This window comes from Apostichopus japonicus, chromosome 20 (assembly GCF_037975245.1).
Source record: "Apostichopus japonicus isolate 1M-3 chromosome 20, ASM3797524v1, whole genome shotgun sequence".
In the NCBI taxonomy this organism is placed as follows: Eukaryota; Metazoa; Echinodermata; class Holothuroidea; order Aspidochirotida; family Stichopodidae; genus Apostichopus; species Apostichopus japonicus.
The window spans coordinates 35,022,256-35,048,740 of NC_092580.1; the positions used below are offsets into that span (position 1 = coordinate 35,022,256).

A 26,485-nucleotide genomic window follows, 5' to 3' on the forward strand; every position below is an offset into this window, starting at 1 on the left:
GTTCGAATCTTATCATTCTTCGTGGCCTTTATAGTTATTTGTCTAATTATCACAAAAGGAAGCAATGATCGGTTCGAATCTTATCATTCTTCGTGGCCTTTATAGTTATTTGTCTAATTATCACAAAAGGAAGCAATGGTCGGTTCGAATCTTATATCATTCTTTGTGGCCTTTAAAGTTATTTGTCTAATTATCACAAAAAGGAAGCAATTGTCGGTTCGAATCTTATCATTCCCTGTGGCTTTATAGTTATTTATCTAATTACCACAAAAGGAAGCAATGGTCGGTTCGAATCTTATCATTCTCTGTGGCCTTTATAGTTATTTGTCTAATTACCACAAAAGGAAGCAATGGTCGGTTCGAATCTTATCATTCTTTGTGGCTTTTATAGTTATTTGTCTAATTACCACAAAATAAAGCAATGGTCGGTTCGAATCTTATCATTCTTTGTGGCCTTTATAGTTATATTTGTCTAATTATCACAAAAGGAAGCAATGGTCGGTTCGAATCTTATCATTCTTCGTGGCCTTTATAGTTATTTGTCTAATTATCGCAAAAGGAAGCAATGGTCGGTTCGAATCTTATCATTCTTCGTGGCTTTTATAGTTATTTGTCTAATTACCACAAAATAAAGCAATGGTCGGTTCGAATCTTATCATTCTTCGTGGCCTTTATAGTTATTTGTCTAATTATCACAAAAGGAAGCAATGGTCGGTTCGAATCTTATCATTCTTTGTGGCCTTTATAGTTATTTGTCTAATTATCACAAAAGGAAGCAATGGTCGGTTCGAATCTTATCATTCTCTGTGGCTTTTATAGTTATTTGTCTAATTACCACAAAATAAAGCAATGGTCGGTTCGAATCTTATCATTCTTTGTGGCCTTTATAGTTATTTGTCTAATTATCACAAAAGGAAGCAATGGTCGGTTCGAATCTTATCATTCTCTGTGGCCTTTATAGTTATTTGTCTAATTACCACAAAATAAAGCAATGGTCGGTTCGAATCTTATCATTCTTCGTGGCCTTTATAGTTATTTGTCTAATTATCACAAAAGGAAGCAATGGTCGGTTCGAATCTTATCATTCTTTGTGGCCTTTATAGTTATTTGTCTAATTATCACAAAAGGAAGCAATGGTCGGTTCGAATCTTATCATTCTTCGTGGCCTTTATAGTTATTTGTCTAATTATCACAAAAGGAAGCAATGGTCGGTTCGAATCTTATCATTCTTCGTGGCCTTTATAGTTATTTGTCTAATTATCACAAAAGGAAGCAATGGTCGGTTCGAATCTTATCATTCTTCGTGGCCTTTATAGTTATTTGTCTAATTATCACAAAATGAAACAATGGTCGGTTCGAATCTTATCATTCTTTGTGGCTTTTATAGTTATTTGTCTAATTATCGCAAAAGGAAGCAATGGTCGGTTCGAATCTTATCATTCTTCGTGGCCTTTATAGTTATTTGTCTAATTATCGCAAAAGGAAGCAATGGTCGGTTCGAATCTTATCATTCTTCGTGGCCTTTATAGTTATTTGTCTAATTATCACAAAAGGAAGCAATGGTCGGTTCGAATCTTATCATTCTTCGTGGCATTTATAGTTATTTGTCTAATTATCACAAAAGGAAGCAATGGTCGGTTCGAATCTTATCATTCTTCGTGGCCTTTATAGTTATTTGTCTAATTATCACAAAAGGAAGCAATGGTCGGTTCGAATCTTATCATTCTTCGTGGCCTTTATAGTTATTTGTCTAATTATCACAAAAGGAAGCAATGGTCGGTTCGAATCTTATCATTCTTTGTGGCTTTTATAGTTATTTGTCTATTTGTTGTTGTTTTGTGTTCTAGTCAATGTAAGGTTCAGGAATGAGCATAGACATTGGCTTTTCTTGCTTTATATCAGTAGATGTAACATTCATCGTTGTTGGGCCTAAGCCCAAATATACTTACATGCTGTAACATCCATGCAGAGCCTAAATATACAGAAACACTAACTATGACGTCACAAATTATTTCCAAAATCCAATCGTATTTGAATATTACACAGTGAAGGGAACAGATTAAGCTGTTCACGTTTCTTTTAATTTCTTACTCAATTAATAGATCGTTTGTCTGGCGATTTCAACCTGTACATTAATCAATTTCTAAATTAGTAGTGAAGTGACTGGGCTGTTGAAACTCGTTGATCTTTAGTTCCTATGGGAAATTAGAATCTTGCACTGTTTCAATAGGCTGGCCTCCTCAGTTGAGAGATTTGGCTTCATTCTACAATCTCTTATTGCCAGTGTAACATGAATCATATTTAACGGCGATAATACGATATGCTCAGACTATTTGCTGTCAGGAACAGAAGAAGATGCATCTGTTGACGTCATAGTTACGTGATCTTGCATGTGTTCAGTCTGACAGTCTAAAGTTTGACCCGACTGAAAGCTGCTTGCCTTTCCCGATCCCCATGAACATTGATAAACTGATACCGTCAATTTACTCTAAGAAACCAGAGATATAACTGTATCTTGATTCAAGATACCTCATATGGTAGGTACTTCAACCTATACTATTATATATTTCGCATAGAGAAGTAACGAAACAAAGCCTGATACATGATTAAGACTATTGACTAATTGATATATCCTTCAACTACAGTGGTTTCCGATTTGGATTTATGGATAGTAGAATGATTGAATAATTGTAGAATGGCAAATCTGAGCAAAGCATTTAATGCATTCATTAAACTACATAACCATACTGTGTTCTTTTTGATGTAATATTTCTGTTATTAGTTCAACGTATAATACATGATTTTTTATCAGTCGTAGAGTTATTAATGAGAATAAAACATTTGATATAAATAGCATAAAACTTTACTGAAGCTCTTACGAAATTTTATCATTGGAAAGTTTTTTATTCGAGGGTCAGTCAACCCTTTTCCTGCATAATAATATTTAAGAAATAATACATAATAATATATATATATATATATATATATATATATATATATACACATACATAATACATACATATATACATACATACACATACATAATACATAAAATACAAAGATATAGATATAAATATAAATACATAAAATAAAACCATACTTAATATCTAACCCGTTTTGAGTATAAATATTGTGTAACTAATTAGTTTAACATCGTGAGATAATTGACCACATTTGAAATACTTAAATCACGTGGGCGTCTGAAACCTCCTAATAATGAAGAGTTCTTGATTTGTTAAGACTAGAATAATCTTCAGGTGAAATACACTAAGGTTAGATGCAGTAATGTAGCAGGGTGAAGTTTACACTCCTGTTGGAGGCCACAACCAGAAGAACTTCACAAATCGCTACTCCCACCACGAAAATAAAACTAGACAGTCTGCTACTCTTCCCCGCAATTACTATTTATTATTCGATGATGGTTTGAGAAGAAATGCTTTTCCGAAATTAATTGTATTCCTAAAGGTTGGTGTTAAAGTTGGGAACTATTTGCTCTACAGTTATGATGGCGACAGTCAAACCAATGTCTGCATGATTAACAGATTTAAACTGACTGGTTGAAGTAATTCGAGTTTGTCATTTCCTCTGTATCTTTAAACTGATATTGTCTTGCTTATATAACCTGATTATAGAAGCCTGGCAATACGTGAAAGGCCTGGTGTTGCAGCTAGGCGGATATGAAGCTAATTTATATATTTGGAAGTAGAAAATAGTCAATATTGATCTGTTGTTCGACTTTATGAGCAGTTCTGATCTTAGTCTGCTCCAGAGATTGGTTATCATTTCTGTAATTTGTCGAAGCGGAAGCTAACATATCGATGTATATAGAAATATGATCACCACGAGGTGGTAGGTTCCTACATAGGATAGGCCGTTAGTTACCAACTCTTGAATTTAAAATATATTGAAAGGTTTTTGTCAATATAATTTTTGTAAGACTAATCGGAGGTTTGGGAAGTGTTTCTTGTTATTCGTTTGTAATTTGCTTTTTTTTGGTTGCGAAAATCCTTTCTTTCTTGATTATATAAAAGTTGGCAACTCATAATTAAACAAGCTAAATTTGCTGATTCGTACATGTAGTGTTCTGTGAATACGATGTTTAACGTCATGGACAACTTCTATAAAAAAATATATAAAAAAGAAAAAAAGAAAAGAAATATAATTTAAGAATAGGAACATATGTTACTTCCCACCACACACCCACTTGTGTCACTGATCTCAAATGTAGTGGGATAGTGTACATTAATGATGGTTGGGAGGGGTGCCATGAAAACACATTAAATATGGTTATATCTCACTAAGTAACACCGTTACAAGGACAACAGAGGTCCGGACGGTTTACCATCATGCAATGTTTATATACGGAAGAGTATATTGTGCTTTTCTGACATATGACGTCATATGATAAAAGCAGAGGTCAAAGGTCATAGAACGATAATGTGTTCTTTTAACTATTGCGGATGCCAACATTTCAAATGGCTGAAACTGTCAAACCCATGTACGAAATATGACGCTCGATGTTTTTTTCGTCTGCTCATTTTGTAACCTCAGCTGATCTGTCATATTTTGGAGGGAGACACTGCGAAACACAAAGCAGGCGATTTGGTTATTCCACGAATCAAATGTAGCGTAAAAGCGTTCGCATGCAACGCCTTGAGTTTGACAGTGTATACTCACTGAGCAAGCTGGCGAATGACATGACCGGAACGGCATCTATCATAAAGTACGTAATAAATGATACCTCTGTAATGAGCTGGAACTTTAACTTGATATTCACACGATCTGATTCATGAATGGTTTATTAATCAATAGTTTTCAAGGGGAACTGGTGAATGTGACAAACGAAAAGTACGAATACAGGTCACATCTGTGAAAATAGTATGAACCAGGTCAGGCTTGTTGTATATATATATATATATATATATATATATATAACAAGGAAGGATCAGGCTATATATATATATATAGCCTATATATATAGCCTATATATATAGCCTATATATATAGCCTATATATATAGCCTATATATATAGCCTATATATATAGCCTATATATATATATATATATATATATATATATATATTTATGTTTTACGCCAGTTATGGAAAGCAGTTTTCTTCTTATAGTACCGTATACGATACACACCTCTGATTTCCCCACGCCATTAAGCCAGACCTAAATCGGTAGGATTAGCAGTGACTTACTTGCCAAATTCCCCGAAGTATTGAGGGATTTTTTTTTGGTCGAGGGGTAATGCAATCATTTGAAAGATTAAACCCCTATATCGTATGACGGATGTTAATCATTACGTGTATAACGTCACTGGAGGCTTATTCTGTCTTAACAAACCAGTCCAACCATGAATAAGCATCATATTCTGAAATAGTTTACATGGGAAAATATCATGTGGTCATTTGTTTCGAAACGTGAATTGTTGTACAGCTATGATATGCTAGTGTTATATCCATAATTTATAATATCACACGCAAGCACGGGTTGTCTATGCAAATACATTTCTCGCTGTTCTGTCAGTCTATCAGAAATGAACACATCCTCCTGGTTGCTTTAAATAACGGTGATGAGTTAGACTTGCAACCATTACGTTACGACGCTGTGATCGTAATTCCATGCAGCTAATATATTGTCGCACACGAAGTGTTATGGCCACCGCATGCAAATGTTTTCAATACCTATTAGAAATATAAGTATTACAATATTTAAGTGTAAGCTCAGTGGTTAACGCCGGTACCTTCCAATCATAAGGTCCCAATTAGAGTCAATCCAAGATTAATGTAATTCGCCCAGTTACAGACTTGTTGACAATTGACAATTCATAATCATGGACGTTAAATATGAATTAAGAGACTGACTTCAGTCAGCTTGCGGCTCTGATAACCCAAATGAGGCTTCTTTGCGAGTTCCTGTTTGCAGGAGGATCTTAAATACATACATACATACATACATACATACATACATACATACATACATACATACATACATACATACATACATACATACATACATACATACATACATACATACATACATACATACATACATACATACATACATACATACATACATACATACATACCAATTGAATCCAACTTTTTCATAAGTAACGGAAAAGAAATTTCAAAAAAACTTACGCCTTTTACGTAGTCTAGCCTTTGAAATACAAATGACGGCAACCTCTGATTCCATAAGCATAATTGCTGGAATAAAATCAGATGTTTATAAAATGATAAAGTCACCAAACTCAAACTAATATGACGGATTGCAAGTTGAAATGGGACGAAATAAATAACCAGATGTATTATACAAACATAGTGATGGCGCTGTTCAATGATCTTTGTATAATGTGGTCAGCGTATCATTCCAGTCATAAACCAATTACACACACAATAGAAACTTGAAAACAAACTATCCACAGTAGTCTCAATATAAAACATAATGTTTAGCATTATACATAACAACCTTTGAAATCAAGGAATAAATTAGAAGGAAAACCATGAAGACACCTCCCAGATTACTGTCACATGCAAACGCTGAACTATAAATAGCCATGCAGTTGTTTAATTCGTGGCACTTTAAATTTAAGGAAATTGGCACTTTTGAGGTTTTCCACAAAGTGGGGTACATGGCCCCTGCCTCCCCTGCCCCATCTATTCTGACATAATTATTACCCTACTACCCTTTTACCCATAGGTGGAGGAGGCTGGGCCTTAGACCTTTCTGATGCGAAACGCTCTGTAAGCAAATAGTGTCAGCTAAATGAAATGTTTAATTGAAAAAAAGATTGTGAGAATATTGCTGCTATAAAAGCCACACAATTTTGAATATTCTCATTACGGGTCGATACCCTTGCAGCTTCAAGAATGAAAGAATTTATTATTTTCAGTTGTTGGACTGCTTTGGTAAGATTACCAATAAAGTATTATGAATCGATTGTTTGGGATGACGGTAATTGATCAAATCGCTGGGTTATGCTTCCATCTATTAAAAAAAAATCACTGCGTTGGAAATTTGGAAATACAACATACTTAACGAGAGTTTTAATATCTACATATAAGGAAAATATCTTTAAAGGCAATATTTATATTCGTCGATGTTATTGCAAGATACTACTACCAGACCTTTTTTGATACAACGACGGGGGTTGGGTTAAGGGAGGGGGAGGGCAGGGCCCAACCCCAGTGTACTCTAATTGAGTAAATTAATCTCGTTTTTTTTGCTGCATATTTCAACCACTGAAATGATACACTCAATGATTCTTCCAATTTATTTTGCCATCTTAGATTCACCGACATATGGTCCATGCCAACCACACTTGGAGATTGCAGCATGCTGTTTTTGTAAGCACACAATTTCCTTTACGTCCTAGTTCCTAATCTGAAGTGATGGAATTGCTTCAAACATGAAGGGCTTTCAACTGTTTATATTTTTCATCCTCTTAACGTCTTTTGGATCATGTACTTTGTCACTGAACGAACAGGATAACGTCTACTTCAGCGGTGATATCATACTGGGGGGTTTATTTCCTGTCCACGAAAAGGGCAATGAATTTACAAGATGTGGACGGGTGAATGAGGAACGAGGAATTCAACGCTTGGAAGCCATGTTGTTTGCAATTGATGAAATTAACAAACTTGATACCATTTTAGAAAATGTTACTTTAGGAGTCAACATACGAGATACTTGTTCACAGGACACGTATGCTCTTGAACAGTCCCTCGAGTTCGTTAGGTCATCTCTCACATCTGTAGATGTTGGTGGATGTGTAGCTAGTGACGTCATCAATGCAACAGAGGGAAGAGTTGTTGGTGTGGTCGGCGGGTCCGATTCAGATGTATCCATTCAAGTAGCCAATTTGCTACGTCTATTTGAAATACCACAGATCAGTTATGCGTCAACAAGTGCACGACTCTCAGACACTAGTCGATACGACTACTTTGCTAGAACCGTACCCCCAGACACATTACAAGCCAAAGCCTTAGCTGACATCGTGTTATTATTCAATTGGACGTACGTAATGACTGTTGCCTCTGAGGGGCAATACGGAGAAGCTGGGATTGATCAATTCGAAAAGGAAGCTACAGCTAGAAATATTTGTGTCGCAGAGTCTTTGGAGATACCTTTCAACGCAGATGAGAACATGTATGATTCCATAATTGAGTTTTTAAAACTCAACAAGAAAGCCAAAGTCGTTGTTTTATTTACTACTGGACATGATGCGCGGGAAATTCTTGCAGCCTTTCAACGTGATAACACAAACCATAGTTTTATTTTAATCGCCAGTGATGGTTGGGGTGTACAAGACGAGCCGGTTAGAGAGAGGGAAGAAATAGCTGAGGGCGCACTTACAATTGAACTTCAAACAAAAGAAGTGCACGCTTTCGATAAATACTTTTTAAGCCTGCAGCCTGGAGAAAATAAAAGAAATCCTTGGTTTGATGAATTCTGGGACCAAAAATTTAGTTGTATTTCTTCGACGGCTGTAGCCGGAAATGCAACAGCGGAAACTTGTCGCCAAAATCGTTTGAGTGCGAGAAATCACGTGCAAGAAAAAAAGATACAGTTTGTGATAGATGCTGTTTATGCATTTGCACATGCCCTGCAGGAACTGGTAAGCGAACGTTGCCCGGATAAACAGGATCTTTGTTCCAATATGTTTCCAGTTGACGGGAAATACCTATTCAACCAGTATATACTCAACGGTTCTTTCCTTGGTAAGTTCAGTATATACTCTCTCTTTCCACATCTCTGTGATAATAGAACCGAGTAGGCCTTTTAATTGTCTGGATGCGATCGATGGTGCATTGCATCGTTCAATAAACGTAAATAATAATAAAAAACCTGTAAACGAACGTAAGGTAAAATCTATTGCAATGATCCAGTATATGTAGATGAATGTAAGGTAAACCTATTGCCAGGGTCCAGTATATGTAGATGAATGTAAGGTAAACCTATTGCAATGATCCAGTATATGTAGATGAATGTAGGGTTAACCTATTGCAATGATCCAGTATATGCAGATGAATGTAAGGTAAATATATTGCAATGATCCAGTATGTGTAGATGAATGTAAGGTAAACCTATTGCCATGATCCAGTATATGTAGATGAATGTAAGGTAAACCTATTGCAATGATCCAGTATATGTAGATGAATGTAGGGTTAACCTATTGCAATGATCCAGTATATGCAGATCAATGTAAGGTAAACCTATTGCAATGATCCAGTATATGCAGATGAATGTAAGGTAAACCTATTGCCATGATCCAGTATATGTAGATGAATGTAAGGTAAATATAATGCCATGATCCAGTATATGCAGATCAATGTAAGGTAAATATAATGCCATGATCCAGTATATGCAGATCAATGTAAGGTAAATATAATGTCATGATCCAGTATATGTAGATGAATGTAAGGTAAAACCTATTGCCATGATCCAGTATATGTAGATGAATGTAAGGTAAATCTAATGCCATGATCCAGTATATGCAGATCAATGTAAGGTAAATATATTGCCATGATCCAGTATATGTAGATGAATGTAAGGTAAAATCTATTGCCATGATCCAGTATATGTAGATGAATGTAGGGTTAACCTATTGCAATGATCCAGTATATGCAGATCAATGTAAGGTAAATATAATGCCATGATCCAGTATATGTAGATGAATGTAGGGTTAACCTATTGCAATGATCCAGTATATGCAGATGAATGTAAGGTAAACCTATTGCCATGATCCAGTATATGTAGATGAATGTAAGGTAAATATAATGCCATGATCCAGTACACTGAAAACTTAAATTGGTTCACCGACTAACATAACGTTAGTCCATCTGGTGCCTCTCCCGACTAACATAGCCTTAGTCACTTGCTATACCGACTAATTTATTCCTTAGTCAGTTGGATTTCTTAGTAGGTCATCTTAGTCCGTCAGCTTAGTCGATCAACAATTTCTTAGTCGGTAAAAGTATATTAGTCAGTTACATTAGTTGGTGACATTAGTCGGTCTTTACCGACTAATTTATATGAGCCACCGACTAGTTTATAGCAGGTTTTACATTAGTCAGGATGGTGCCTCTCCCGACTAACCTTTCTTAGTCGGTATCGACTGACTAGTTGCACTGACTAGAATCACTGAAAGATTTAAACCCGACTAGTTTCACTGACTAGCATCACTGAAAGAAAAGAGAGCAGAAGAAACACAAATAATGTGTACGTTCGCAGTATTTATTTCTGATAAAACTTCTGATGTCTACAAGGCTGACTTTCGACAGATAGAGAAGAAATCACTGTAAACAAAAATCTGAAAATATGATTTTATTCCAACAAAGTTAAGACAAGTTCATGGATCAAACATGAATCGCAAAAGTATAGCACTGCACAATAATGCAAAGTTGAATCTTGGGCAAGGGTTCCTCATGACTTTCGTTTTAAAGTGGTACCCCAAATCGACACCAGTTAAGTCTTCACGAACAAAGAGTGTTTCTCTTAACTACAAATGGCCTCCCACTTGTCTTCAGGAAGCCAAAATCTGCACCATTATTGACCTGTGAACAGAAAATATGATATACGTGTAAGCGCAGATACAGATATAGCACATGATAACTCACATTATCATAAACATACATTTACATTAAAATTTTATAACATATTGGGAGGTATACATTTAAATCTAGGTCCCTCAAATTATAAGCCAGGAATAGCAGCTTTACCAAATAATTATTAGCTTTGAACAGCATAACACCAAGTTATTTTTCAAAGCTTAATAATTATGTTAATCATGTTAATAATGATCCCAATAGACCGGGAGCCCAGCGGGTTTGGTTAGCTGGGAAGGTAACCAATTGCCTTGTACATCACAATGTTCACAGTGCATTCCTGTATATGAAACCAGACGACTGGCAACCGACTGTGGTGAGTGTGGCTGGGAGAGCAATTTTAAAGTCACCTGATAGCTAACCTAGATCAGTTTTCATGGTAACACATCAAAGTAAGTACAATGTGTCAGGCATGGCCCCAAGAGCAACAAATGGCCATTGCCAGTAATTATTGGTGGTGGGGTACCCCTGCCAGTGATCTATAATTGACCCCTCAAGGCTGACCTAGGTCAGCTCATGAGGTAACCACTTGAAACCTACTGGAAAATGTTGGTTAGGACTTCAGATACAACTGATGGGCATTGCCAGTAATTTTTATTAGTGGGGTACCCCTGCCAGTAGACCCCCAAAATGCCCATCTCCCATTGACCTAGATGAGCTCATGATGTAACCAGTTGAAAACTACTGGAAAATGATTGACAGGATTCTATATGTAGAGGATGGGCGAACTCTGGCAGTGGTGGCCCACCAATATAAAATACTGGAAATGCCCATCCTTACATATGAAGTGATACCTATCATTTTCCTGTAGGTTTCAACTGGTCAAATCATGAGCTCACCTAGGTCAATGAGGGGATGGGCATATTGGGGGTCTACTGGCAGGGGTACCCCACCAATAAAAATTACTGGCAATGCCCATCCCTTTTATCTGAAGTCCTAACCAACATTTTCCAGTAGGTTTCAAGTGGTTACCTCATGAGCTGACCTAGGTCAGCCTTGAGGGGTCAATTATAGATCACTGGCAGGGGTACCCCACCACCAATAATTACTGGCGATGGCCATTTGTTGCTCTTGGGGCCATACATGACACATTGTTCTTACTTTGATGTGGTTACCATGAAAGCTGATCTAGGTTAGCTATTACAGGGTAGGTGACTTTAAATTGCTCTCCCAGCCACATCCACCACAGTCGGTTTGCAGTCGTCAGGTTTCATATACAGGAATGCATTGTGAACATTGTGATGTACCAGGCAATTGGTTACCTTCCCAGCTAACCAAACCCTCTGGACTCCCGCTCTACAGATCAGTGAAAATTTGACCAAACTTATGAAGCTTGCACGTAAATGATATACTAGACTGTTTTTTTTTTTTTAAACAGGTTATGAAAAGTATCTTTAATATCATTAAACAGTTGGGTACAATAATTAAACTCACTCTTCCATCTTTTTTCTCTACGGTACTTGTTCCTTTGCTTTTTGGACTCTTGGATAAACTCTTTTGTTCTGCGAAGGGTACCAATATATCATCTTAAAACATGTCTTTAAGCATATATAACACAGTTCTCCTCTTCTGTTGTTGCCTCCACACTGGTGTCGTACATCACAGGAAACCTCACCGTTGACTTAGATATTTGGCTTTTCAATTCCTGCTGGAAAAAAAAAACAGCAAAGTATTCATCATTTGAAAAAGAACAAAAAAAAAGTTGTCACCACAAAGTTATGTGAGATTTGCTTCCACTATAGTCTCAAAAAACAATCCCAAAGTTTGAAGCAGACTGTATAAAGCTGAAAATTTGAACGAGAGTGTCATCACCATTGCAACCAGAATCAAATGCCCAGAATACAGAGATAATAAAACATGGGCTAAATCTTTGTTTGTTTTTATGATCTTTAATAATATAAAATTTTAGAAACAGAAATGCACTGAGCCAACTTATTTATAGGCATAATCGTTTTTAGTTGTTATTTTGCTTGCTCACATAACAAGCCTGTTTAGACCTAGGCTAGAGGAGAATCAGTACTTTGTTACACTAAGTTTGTCTTTCGGTCGTTTTGATTTATTCTTACTAGTAGTACTAAAGTATATAATGGACCGGCGAAGACTAGAGAATACCCAGAGTTTTAGGAACTGCGTTAAACTGTATGACCTGATCAATTATTTACGTCAATGAGTTTCATTCAATCTAGGATCAAAAAGAGAAAACTAATTAATCTTAACCTTTAAACTTTGCTACTAAACAGATATGCTTGAATTACAAATAAATGTCAAAAAAACATCATAATCTACGAATCGATGCATATACATATACATAAACAGAATAATTTGAATTCGCGCAAGTGAACCCTGCACTACATTGGACAGAAGAAAAAAAACGTGCAATTAGACCAAACTAAACATACTAAATTTTCCGTTACTTCTACATAAAATATCAATACAAATACAACAACTTACTCTTTTGGCAGTATACTAAAAGCACATGTTATAATAACTTCAGACTATCAAGCTTTCCTGAGAAAAAACGGTTAATACTTCTTACAGTAAACAAGTCGACCGTGAAGGAATGTCGCAATTGTTTCCTGGGTGTGACCGGAAATTAAATACTAAAAAATGATAAATGAGAAGGTTAAATAGAACTGAAGCGTGCATCCTGACTGCTCGCAACATATAATACCGTTGACTAGCCAACATAATTTGTTCAGCCTACTGTGACTGTACGTTTGAAGGTCTAGCCTTGCTTATTCAATATCACAAAGCCTACCCATTTAGATTCACATGGGAAATTACAGGAAATCTTTACCAAATGAGTGTAGACTTCAAATAAACTATTGAGACTTATAGTTCCAGCATTTGTTTGGGAATAAATTAGAAGATTATGTGCCACTGTTCAATCTAGCCCAATACACACATAACACATTGTTAATTGGTGTTTAGAATGCACACTTTAGTGTTGAGAATGCACTGCAGTACCCAATAGAAGCCTATAGGCTACTCACTGTCATTGCACTTGTGTATTGCGAAACGCCAGCGTGACAACAGTAGCGTTACAACGGTAGCGTTACACTAACCATAATACAGTACTAGTGCCAGTGGCCTAACAATTAACTTTAATTTTACCTTCAAGTTAAAGGAATAACAGGTAGGCCGACGATGGCAGTTAATACCTCCATTCTTCTAAAGACCTTCTTGGGTGATTTACGGTTGAAAGTTGCTTAGAGTGATCGTATGAAACTATGCCAAGTCCAGCAAGCTGCCGTTGCCTCTCGGTTTCCAAATTGAAGTGAATCGAAGTGGTCCGTCATACATTAGTCCGTCGACACCGACTAAGCTACGATTATGGCGTAAATCGGGTGTCCGTATCGGTCTTAGTCCATGGGTTAAAATACCTTAGTCCGTCGCCACCAACTAAGCTGCGATTATATTTTCCTTAGTCAGTGTAAACTGACTAAGAAGCAGCGATGAAACGAAGATTTTTGGTAGTCCGTGTGCATTGGCTAACGTTACAGACTAATTTAACGTTAGTCCGTGGCAATATTGACTAGTTTATTTTTTCAGTGTATATGCAGATCAATGTAAGGTAAATATAATGCCATGATCCAGTATATGCAGATCAATGTAAGGTAAATATAATGCCATGATCCAGTATATGCAGATCAATGTAAGGTAAATATATTGCCATGATCCAGTATATGTAGATGAATGTAAGGTAAAACCTATTGCCATGATCCAGTATATGTAGATGAATGTAAGGTAAATCTAATGCCATGATCCAGTATATGCAGATCAATGTAAGGTAAATATATTGCCATGATCCAGTATATGTAGATGAATGTAAGGTAAAATCTATTGCCATGATCCAGTATATGTAGATGAATGTAAGGTAAATCTAATGCCATGATCCAGTATATGCAGATCAATGTAAGGTAAATATATTGCCATGATCCAGTATATGTAGATGAATATAAGGTAAATCTAATGCCATGATCCAGTATATGTAGATGAATATAAGGTAAAACCTATTGCCATGATCCAGTATATGTAGATTAATGTAAGGTAAATCTATTGCCATGATTTCTTTATATCTAGATGAACGTTAGGTAAACCTATTGCCATTGGTTTCAGTATATCTAGATGCACGTAAGATAAAAGCTAACATTGTTTTTTATTGCACCACAAATATCGCCAAAGTCTTACTTAAGTGACAAGTGTAGTTTCAATGATTACGAGAGGTCAGGAGAGGCGTAGAGAGATGGTTATGTGTTCTCCATGCAATAGTTTCAATGATGACGAGAGGTCGGGAGAGGCGTAGAGAGATGGTGCGTTCTCCATGCAATAGTTTCAATGATTACGAGAGGTCGGGAGAGGCGTAGAGAGATGGTGTGTTCTCCATGCAATAGTTTCAATGATTACGAGAGGTCGGGAGAGGCGTAGAGAGATGGTGTGTTCTCCATGCAATAGTTTCTATGATTACGAGAGGTCGGGAGAGGCGTAGAGAGATGGTGTGTTCTCCATGCAATAGTTTCTATGATTAGGAGAGGTCGGGAGAGGCGTAGAGAGATGGTGTGTTCTCCATGCAATAGTTTCAATGATTACGAGAGGTCGGGAGAGGCGTAGAGAGATGGTGTGTTCTCCATGCAATAGTTTCAATGATTACGAGAGGTCGGGAGAGGCGTAGAGAGATGGTATGTTCTCCTTGCAATAGTTTCAATGATTACGAGAGGTCGGGAAAGGCGTAGAGAGATGGTATGTTCTCCATGCAATAGTTTCTATGATTAGGAGAGGTCGGGAGAGGCGTAGAGAGATGGTATGTTCTCCATGCAATAGTTTCAATGATTACGAGAGGTCAGGAGAAGCGTAGAGAGATGGTGTGTTCTCCATGCAATAGTTTCAATGATTACGAGAGGTCAGGAGAGGCGTAGAGAGATGGAATGTTCCCCATGCAATAGTTTCAATGATGACGAGAGGTCAGGAGAGGCGTAGAGAGATGGTATGTTCCCCATGCAATAGTTTCTATGATTACGAGAGGTCAGGAGAGGCGTAGAGAGATGGTGTGTTCTCCGTGCAATAGTTTCAATGATGACGAGAGGTCAGGAGAGGCGTAGAGTGATGGTATGTTCTCCATGCAATAGTTTCAATGATTACGAGAGGTCAGGAGAGGCGTAGAGAGATGGAATGTTCCCCATGCAATAGTTTCAATGATGACGAGAGGTCAGGAGAGGCGTAGAGAGATGGTATGTTCCCCATGCAATAGTTTCTATGATTACGAGAGGTCAGGAGAGGCGTAGAGAGATGGTGTGTTCTCCGTGCAATAGTTTCAATGATGACGAGAGGTCAGGAGAGGCGTAGAGTGATGGTATGTTCTCCATGCAATAGTTTCAATGATTACGAGAGGTCAGGAGAGGCGTAGAGAGATGGTGTGTTCTCTATGCAATAGTTTCAAGGCGTAGAGAGATGATACATTGATAAACCTACAGCTCATATATTTCTAGTCGATACTTTACAATTGCTTTGAATTTTTCAACTTTCAAATTCTGTAGTTATCATATTTAATACCTGACTCCTCGTCAAATAAGTGCAATAAGTAGGCTTGTATTAAACAATTATACTTGTTGCTGGTATACTTACAACATATAGGCTGCTCAGCTGTCATAATGCTACTACTGCACATTAGGTAGGCCTACGGCAACATTATCATTTGTGCATGCGCACTGAAATTGCTTCTTTTTTTCGATGGATATTATGTTATGACTACATTGCCATATGTACAGTGACGTTGGAAGCCCAAAAAGTTTGTGTGTGTGTGTGTATGTGAAAACCATTGGCCAGTTTTGAGATTAAATAGCCTAGACATTTACAAAAGGGTACGCGGTTGTAATTGAACATGAATGTAACAACAATATTTACAGGCCGAGTGTGGGAAAATATTCTCATATATACTTGCTATACTTGTTCATTAGTTTGTAGTCATATAGTTACAATAGAAAAGTTGAGGTTATATGGTAATTAGTTAGAATTGTTGTCATAACTTCCACGTGGTAGGGATTAACTGTGCGGGGGGGGCACATAATGGGGGAGGTAGTAGAATAAAACCCACAGAGAAATTCAATCGATGAAGAAATAGAAACGAAATGGAGAAAATAGAATCAAAAACTTTCTCCCTGTGTCATCCTTTCACGTCAAAGATAATGTATAGCTCAAATAGCTATAATTATAGCTAATAATAGCTAATTATAACTAAAAACAGCTACAGCTGCTTGGGGTTTCGCAGACACGGATTAGGGTTAGCCCCTAATCCTAACCCGGACCCATAACGGGTTAAATAAATTCAGCTAAAACTAAATTCCTCTCAAAAATGTAATTCTGTGCTTAAAATCGCATATAGGGAGCAGGTAATATCTGCAAACTGCCACTGAAAATGAAGTCCCCAGAATCCCTAGCTATCGATTCTCCGTTCGTAAGCAACAGTACATTATTTGAAGTGTTATTACGCATGTATACTTCCTATCAAATTAGTACAGTCAAAGTCACACATATCTAGGATATATATATATATATATATATATATATATATATATATATATAAGTAATACTTTTTACACTATTAAGATCATGCAGACATTTCTGACGTTCATAAACAGACATTGAATGCGTAGACATAGCATACTAAACAACTAGGAACGTGGTTACTAAATCGGAACCACACTATGTGTTAATGATGTTTAGTCGGTATAGCTTGAGTGTAGGAGTCCTTGTTGCTCACTATATTGACCATATGTTGTAGTGGGAATCTTTGCCATGTAGGCATATTATTTGGTCTCCCTCAATATGTGCTTAATCGAACTTTCCAACATCATGCGTGTAATCTTGTCAAAGGATAAGTCCGAGAAAATGCAGATGGTAACACGGAGTGCTTCTTGGTAGACTCAAATAATTATGTATCGCTGATATTTCTGATTACGATGAAAAGTGTAGACAAACACCACATGTAGTAGCGTATAAGGGTCATTAGAATTGAATGTCCATGTACCTTTGACAAACTTTGCTTTATCGTGGAATTACTTTCACCGAGACCGCAAATCAATAGAAATATATATATATATATATATATATATATATATATATATATATATATATAAATGAAAATCGTAATGAGTTGGAAAATCAAGAACAGTGAAAAAACTTTCAGCCTCCACCGGGATTCGAACCACGGGCCTTCCTCTCTGTACGCGGACACCCTAACCACTAGGCTATGGACGCTGATTGTATGTCCAGAGGTTCGAAACCGGTAAGGAAGGTCGTAATTCCACTGTAGGCGTCTGTCACCTGTATCGAACAATACTAGTTCTGTTTTTGGTGACATATTTTGCCTTCTCTAGAGATCAAACATGATGCTAACCAACTCGAAGCATTTGTGATTCCTAAAGCCGGATCTCGAAAGAGATACTTTGAACAGACTTTATGTTAATGCAATGGAGGTAATCGACAAAGGCAAATGAATATATATAAATGAAAATCGTAATGAGTTGGAACATCAAGAACAGTGAAAAAACTTTCAGCCTCCACCGGGATTCGAACCACGGGCCTTCCGCTCTGTACGCGGACACCCTAACCACTAGGCTGTGGACGCTAATTGTATGTCCAGAGGTTCGAAACCGGTAAGGAAGGTCGTTATTCCACTGTATATATATATATATATATATATATATATAAATATATATATATATATATATATATATGTATATATATATATATATATATATATATATGTATATATATATATATATATATATATATATAGACAGACATGAACTGAGTTCATTTCTATTGAAGGTAAAAGTGGTAACACACTAACAGTATTACATGTTGTCAAATGTCAAGCTTGCTAATTTGTTATTCAATTAAACCTTCCATAACTAATGAAATCCTCAACCTTAGGAAAGGGGGAGGGCAGGCGCGGAGTGGGGGGGGGGGGGTGAATTCAATCTTGCAATCAATAATTGTTTCATAATTTTAGTATTACAGTTCTCGGACTGGAAATCTCAGTAATATAGACATATTAAACAGACAATATTTAGAATGAGAAACATATTCTTGGAAAGCCCATTATTGTAGTATAATTCTTTGAATACTGATGACATGTGTTTCTTGTGAAATACCCAAAGAAACCAGACTCTGCAAAGCGCCCTTGTCCGAAGTTCTGGGCAAATTGGATAACCTAACCAAAGCAGAGATTTATACAGCCTGTTGGACTGTTTACATTCTTGACCAATGAAGAGTACACTCTGAAGTACAAACTAGAATTGCATTACGTCTGGTGTTTCCATTGGCACGTGGGGTGTGAACAAAGAAATGCTGACCTCGCTTTACGTATAGTTCGGAGAAGGGATCAGAGATGTTTTGCTAATCATCTTGTGTTTTCTTTTTTTACGGGAGGGGGAGGGGGGGGGGGGCGGGGTGAGTGCTATGTCTCTATAAGGAAACATATTTTTTTTTTCAGATGCTGAACGACATTATACCACTTTATATTTCATTCCTAATATTTGATACTTTTTCATTATCAGATCCCGTCGGTAGCGAAGTCAAATTTGATAGCCGAGGAGATGGCTTGGGTCGGTATGACGTCATGAATTTCCAGCGGGATCCCATAACAGGGTACTTTAACTACGAGCCTATCGGAGAGTGGTCTGCGTCGTACGGACTACAGATGCAAAGCGATAAAATAACATTCCATCCTAGCGTGTACACTGATCCCGGTGAATCATTGCCCGCATCTAAATGTAGCTTACCTTGCAATAGAGGAGAATACAAAGACATACAAGAAGAAAAATGTTGTTGGGTTTGCCTTAAGTGCAAACCATGGGCGTATTTACAGGATGAACTTACATGCATAGAGTGCCCACTAGGTTTCTGGCCTAACGAGGATTTATCGGCTTGTTACGCTTTGCCAAAGGAACACGTCAGTTTGTGGGAGTTCCATGGTATTCCGGTAGCTATTTCAATGGCTGGAATGATCGCTACTTTATTCGTATTTGTGGTGTTTATCAAACATAACCACACGCCAATAGTAAAAGCATCGAGTAGGGAGCTCAGCTATCTTCTCTTGACGGGTATTTTCCTTTGTTATTTAATGTCCTTTATTTTACTATCAAAACCATCAGAGACAGTTTGTTCTTTACAGAGGTTAGGACTGGGTGCTTCATTTTGTATATGTTTCTCGGCACTTTTAACAAGAACTAATCGGATATCAAGGATATTTAACAGTGCCTCACGGAGCGCACAGAGGCCAAAGTACATCAGTCCTAAATCACAGTTACTTATATGCTTAGTATTAATCAGCGTACAAATCATTGGTGAACTGGTTTGGTTGGTTGTTCATCCACCACAAGAAGTAGTTAAGCATTCATCCGATAGGAGCGAAGCAAGATTAACTTGTAGCATCAGCGACATTGATCTTGTCATATCGTTGGTATATGATATGCTTTTAATTGTGCTATGCACCCTCTACGCTTTTAAATCCAGGAAGATTCCAGAGAACTTCAACGAAGCCAAGTTCATTGCTTTCACTATGTACACTACATGTGTGATATGGCTAGCTTTCCTACCAGTCTTTATAGTGACCAACGAATACTTTAAAGTGAGTATATGAACCTAGTGGAGAGTGAGCATAGAGTGGCGAAGTGAGGGCGAAGTGAGGGTAGTGTAGGATCCACCACTCACAAAGAAGGGCGCCATATGTACGTGGTCCGAGATGGTATAAGGAGGTGGTTTAGTACTGCATTCCTAATCAGAGTCAAGATAATTGGAGAACAGGATATGCATCCTGGATTTTGACCTCACATGTGACTTTCAACTCAGATAAAATCATAATACATCATAATTTGTTTATCTACACAATGTTTGGTATGATTCCTCTTGTTTGACGAGAAATTATTTCATTTTAGGGGGTGGGGTGGTGTGGGTCATTGATTATTTAAGAGTGTGAACAAGTGCTTGGACGAGTATGCAGGAATCGCAAAGATCCCAATGGTCCTATTGTAACTTTGACACTCTTAATTTTTGCTTTTATCTCCAAGATTCAGACAACAACCCTGTGCATCTCTGTTAGTCTTAGTGCAACGGTTGCTCTTTGCTGTCTCTTTGTACCCAAAGTGTACATCATCGTCTTCCAGCCTCACAAGAATGTCCGCTCCCTCCGTTCGACTTCCACAAGAAGGTCTTATCTTGACACAGCTAATCAAAGATCTCGTGGTGACTTCAGCACTAATTCCCTCCATGGCCAACCAGTTGCCGTACACAACGGAAAAGACCAGAATATAATGAACCCAGGTACGTATCATCATCATCATCGTCATCGTCGTCGTCGTCGTCGTCGTCGTCATCATCATCATCAACATCATCAACATCATCATCATCATCATCGTCGTCGTCGTCGTCATCGTCATCGTCGTCGTCATCGTCATTGTTATTGTCATCGTCATCGTCGTCGTCATCATCATCATCATCATCATCATCATCATCATCATCATCATCATCATCATCATCATCATCATCATCATCATCATCATCATCATCATCATCATCATCATCATCATCATCATCATCATCATCATCATCATCATCATCATCATCATCATCATCATCATCATCATCATTATATTATTATTATTATTATTGTTGTTATTATTATTATTATTGTTGTTATTATTATTATTATTGTTGTTATTATTATTATTATTATTATTATTATTATTATTATTATTATTATTATTATTATTATTGTAATAAAGATGTAGAGACGAAATACCCGTCTTCTATTTACAAGCTTTCAGTAGCATGATGGGCTCTGTAAATATTGTTTACAGTTTGAAAGTAAGACATGATAATTAGAAGTTAAAGCCCGAGGTCGGTTTGCAACATCCCAAGGGTGATAACTAATTGGAAACGCACACAATTAGAGCATCAGATAAAAACTGTAACAGACTGATATATTACTTCACTGGGCCATCATTGTGCCTCTTTGAATGCCTCGACTCGCCCGAAATCCTGCTGGCTCCAGTATTATTTAAGACTCCCTTACTAGATCGTATACAGTAAAGGAGATTTAGCGTCATACACTTGCCTTTAAGTATTAGTTGGATAAATTAATCTGAGCAAAAGACGTATTGCTCATGGCTTAAATATTTAACGACAAACGAAATGACGAGAGGTTTGAAGCTGGTCATTTTTCAACTGTATGAATAACAAGTGCACTGCAACATGTAAAGTAATCCTCGTTCTTCTACAGATATTAACACGGAGTCCTATTATACATAATAAATAAATGATAGGTCAGATTTCAGAAACCAAACGAATGGACATGTACATTTAGTTATATTTAAAAAAAAAGGTGTAATATTGTGTGTATCTGGGTCGGGTGACAATTGCAATATTAGTAACACAGCTAACACATCCGACAGTCGTTTAGTTATCTCATCAGGTAACTCGAGATATCATGGTACAATAATATAGGGCGAGGGTGGGCTGGGGGTATGAGTGTTGTGTGGTGGGGTTATTGGTGAGTACTCACCAATCACGTCCTTAGACGTCAACTACATAATATTGAGCTACCTTTAAACAAGTTACCCGGTAAAATTCCAGGGATTACTCGACATATACACACATGATGATTGACTCCATTTAGCAGGTATAATAGCCAGGTGAGGCCTGGGCACAGTGCTTCCTCTCCCACAGAAACGGGGACGGCCAAACAATTGACAAATTAAAACGTAAATAGCCATGCTATATATGTGCTCGTTGCCCGACTTGTTTATACAGTAAGATGTGATATGCTTCCCAGAAGGTTTCCTCATTAGCCACAATAAGTATCAAACAAGATTTCCATGAACAGGTTAACTTTGTGTCGATGATTGGCACTTCAGTACGTCGAACTGTTGTCATATATCATTTTTTGATTGGTGTTTACGAATGTCAGTGAGAGACGTCAACTGTTGCATTCTGAGGCATAGTTAGACTATAAAGCAGGTCTAACACCTATAAGCCCTAACCACAGACTATTAATCAGGTCTAACACCTATAAGCCCTAACCATAGACTATTAATCAGGTCTAACAACTATAAGCCCTAACCATAGACTATAAATCAGGTCTAACACCTATAAGCCCTAACCATAGACTATAAATCAGGTCTAACACCTATAAGCCCTAACCATAGACTATAAATCAGGTCTAACACCTATAAGCCCTCACCATAGACTATAAATCAGGTCTAACACATATAAGCCCTAAACATAGACTATAAATCAGGTCTAACACATATAAGCCCTAACCATAGACTATAAATCAGGTCTAACACCTATAAGCCCTAACCATAGACGATAAATAAGGTCTAACACCTATAAGCCCTAACCATAGACTATAAATCAGGTCTAACACCTATAAGCCCTAACCATAGACTATAAATCAGGTCTAACACCTATAAGCCCTCACCATAGACTATAAATCAGGTCTAACACCTATAAGCCCTAACCATAGACTATAAATCTGGTCTAACACCTATAAGCCCTAACCATAGACTATAAATCACGTCTAACACCTATAAGCCCTAACCATAGACTATAAATCAGGTCTAACACCTATAAGCCCTACCCATAGCCCATAAATCAGGTCTAACACCTATAAGCCCTAACCATATATATAACTAGCCGTAAACGCAAGGTTTTGCAAAGAAATCCTTTTTGTGAGGTTAGAGTTAAGGTTGCATTAGGGCAGCGGCCTACGTTTTGTAAATTCATGATCGGTACTATCTTTCAATGATATTAAACTAATTTTATAGTTTGATATTACACACTGACACACACTGACATAAGCTCACTAATCATACCAGGCTCATGGAGAGGGTGGTTGCGATTTAACGTAATCACAATTTCTACTATTAACAAGCCAACAGTATATGTTGTCATTAAACTAATGACACAACATCCGCTAATTAGAAATTCTGTCTTTTTAATTCTCTGCCTCCTAAATGGTCAATGTTGTCAGTACCCCCCCCCCCACCCACCCCCTCCTCCTCATCCACGGAGTTTGGCTACGCGTCCGATTTGACATCCACAATTGAAGCACCGTAGGTAAACTTGTTAAAGTATGATTTCAGTAAATGTGTCCTAAAAATTGACCTTATTTTTCTCTCTCTTTGATTCCAGGCAAATTAACTGTGACGTTTAATTCTGTAGTTGCTCAACCAGAACCTCAGACTGACGTGGAGACTAGTCAGGCTTATCTTTAATTTGTGTTCTTTGTTGGTCAAAATATAACTCAAGCAAAATATGTGATTCCTAGTCTAACAGTGAAGAAACAATTTGCTCGTTTTAAAGAGCGTCTAATGTGCAGTGCAAAATCTACGTATGCCATGGACTGGACATGTATTCAATACACCTTTTCCAGTAGTGTCCCTTTCTTGGAGGGAGGGGGGGGGGTTCATACTAAGCTCTGTGATTGCAGTGACTAATCTGACATTAGATGAACATTTGGTTGATTTGTAGAATGAGATCTTACCACGCAACATGTTACTTAAAACATTGAATGAAGGTTTTGATGTGTTCTGCCAATCCATACAATTTGATGTTTGAATAACATCATAAAAATACAGCAATGAGGACAAACCTGCCAGAACTGTGTGTACTAGTATATATGGTACAGTAATGAGGACAAACCTGCCAGAACTGTGTGTACTAGTATATATGGTACAGCAATGAGGACAAACCTGCCAGAACTGTGTGTACTAGTATATATGATACAGCAATGAGGACAAACCTGCCAGAACTGTGTGTACTAGTGTATATGATACAGCAATGAGGACAAACCTGCCAGAACTGTGTGTACTAGTATATATGGTACGTAATGAGGACAAACCTGCCAGAACTGTGTGTACTAGTATATATGGTACGTAATGAGGACAAACCTGCCAGAACTGTGTGTACTAGTATATATGATACAGCAATGAGGACAAACCTGTCAGAACTGTGTGTACTAGTATATATGGTACGTAATGAGGACAACCTGCCAGAACTGTGTGTACTAGTATACATGGTACAGCAATGAGGACAAACCTGCCAGAACTGTGTGTACTAGTATATATGGTACGTAATGAGGACAACCTGCCAGAACTGTGTGTACTAGTATATATGGTACAGCAATGAGGACAAACCTGCCAGAACTGTGTGTACTAGCATATGTGGTACAGCAATATGGACAAACCTGCCAGAACTGTGTTTACTAGTATACATGGTACAGCAATGAGGACAAACCTGCCAGAACTGTGTGTACTAGAATATATGGTACAGCAATGAGGACAAACCTGCCAGAACTGTGTGTACTAGTATATATGGTACAGCAATGAGGACAAACCTGCCAGAACTGTGTTTACTAGTATATATGGTACAGCAATGAGGACAAACCTGCCAGAACTGTGTTTACTAGTATATATGGTACAGCAATGAGGACAAACCTGCCAGAACTGTGTGTACTAGTATATGTGGTACAGCAATGAGGACAAACCTGCCAGAACTGTGTTTACTAGTATATATGGTACAGAAATGAGGACAAACCTGCCAGAACTGTGTTTACTAGTATACATGGTACAGCAATGAGGACAAACCTGCCAGAACTGTGTGTACTAGTATATATGGTACAGCAATGAGGACAAACCTGCCAGAACTGTGTTTACTAGTATATATGGTACAGCAATGAGGACAAACCTGCCAGAACTGTGTTTACTAGTATATATGGTACAGCAATGAGGACAAACCTGCCAGAACTGTGTGTACTAGTATATATGCTACAACAATGAGGACAAACCTGCCAGAACTGTGTGTACTAGTATATATGGTACAGCAATGAGGACAAACCTGCCAGAACTGTGTGTACTAGTATATATGGTACAGCAATGAGGGCAAACCTGTCAGAACTGTGTGTACTAGTATATATGGTACGTAATGAGGACAACCTGCCAGAACTGTGTGTACAAGTATATATGGTACAGCAATGAGGACAAACCTGCCAGAACTGTGTTTACTAGTATATATGGTACAGTAATGAGGACAAACCTGCCAGAACTGTGTGTACTAGTATATATGATACAGCAATGAGGACAATCCTGCCAGAACTGTGTGTACTAGTATACATAATGCAGTTATGAAGACAAAACTACCATAAATGTGTGCACTAGTATACATTGTACAGCAATGAGGACAAAACTACCATAAATGTGTGCACTAGTATACATTGTACAGCAATGAATACTAAGTGTAATGATCGTGTGTGCATTAGTATAAAGCAAAACGGGATTATGAAGGCCTGTAAATACTATGCCTAGTATTGACGCGCATGTACCTGAGATTCTTGGGAAGAACTCAAGATTGGAGATTAAAGAAAAATGAAACTTAATATGTAACCTGTAAGCACCTTTCATATTATAACAAGACTTCGAGGTGTAGTGAAGAATATTATTGTTTAATTTCCTTGTATCAGGATCGTTCCATCAATAACGGATATTGCATAAATGGTTTACAGGGTAAAAATAACCTATATTATCCTTATTATTAATTATGAACAGTTTTCTATAGTTGAGCTGGTACTTTGTATATTATGATCAGAATAATAAAAGAAATGTATTTTATTACATAAAAATGTAAGCTTATAAATATGCCGGGAGCATTTATGTAATATTAATGTAAATACTTATATTGAGATAAGTGAACTCAGTAGGATATGATACGCCTATATTTTTTATGAAAACCACAATAACAGGGTGTTTGTAAAAAGTTGTATAGTTATTTAATTGCGCATGCCCGAAGGGTGATGTCGCTGTACTGTAATT

General features: G+C 37.3%; 1 protein-coding gene and 1 long non-coding RNA gene across 3 annotated transcripts in view; one reads left to right on the plus strand and one right to left on the minus strand.

Moving 5' to 3' along the window:
• Window positions 1–24,397, plus strand: part of LOC139961606 (metabotropic glutamate receptor 3-like) — a 53,687-nt gene extending 29,290 nt beyond the window's left edge. The window contains exons 2-5 of the mRNA XM_071960928.1: window positions 7,299–8,729; window positions 19,175–20,247; window positions 20,687–20,939; window positions 23,811–24,397. Coding sequence (XP_071817029.1) covers window positions 7,418–8,729; window positions 19,175–20,247; window positions 20,687–20,939; window positions 23,811–23,893 — 2,721 coding nt within the window. The 5' untranslated portion in view covers window positions 7,299–7,417 and the 3' untranslated portion in view covers window positions 23,894–24,397. The remainder of the gene's footprint in view (window positions 1–7,298; window positions 8,730–19,174; window positions 20,248–20,686; window positions 20,940–23,810) is intronic.
• Window positions 9,807–14,175, minus strand: LOC139961607 (uncharacterized). 2 transcript variants are annotated; one of them, XR_011790924.1, is made up of 3 exons: window positions 13,068–14,175; window positions 12,051–12,261; window positions 9,807–10,565 (listed from the first exon to the last, which is right to left on the minus strand). It is a non-coding gene; the product is annotated as an uncharacterized lncRNA (long non-coding RNA). The 2 variants fall into 2 exon arrangements; XR_011790923.1 differs by having other exon boundaries at window positions 12,051–12,264.
• Window positions 24,398–26,485: the final 2,088 nt, after the last annotated feature.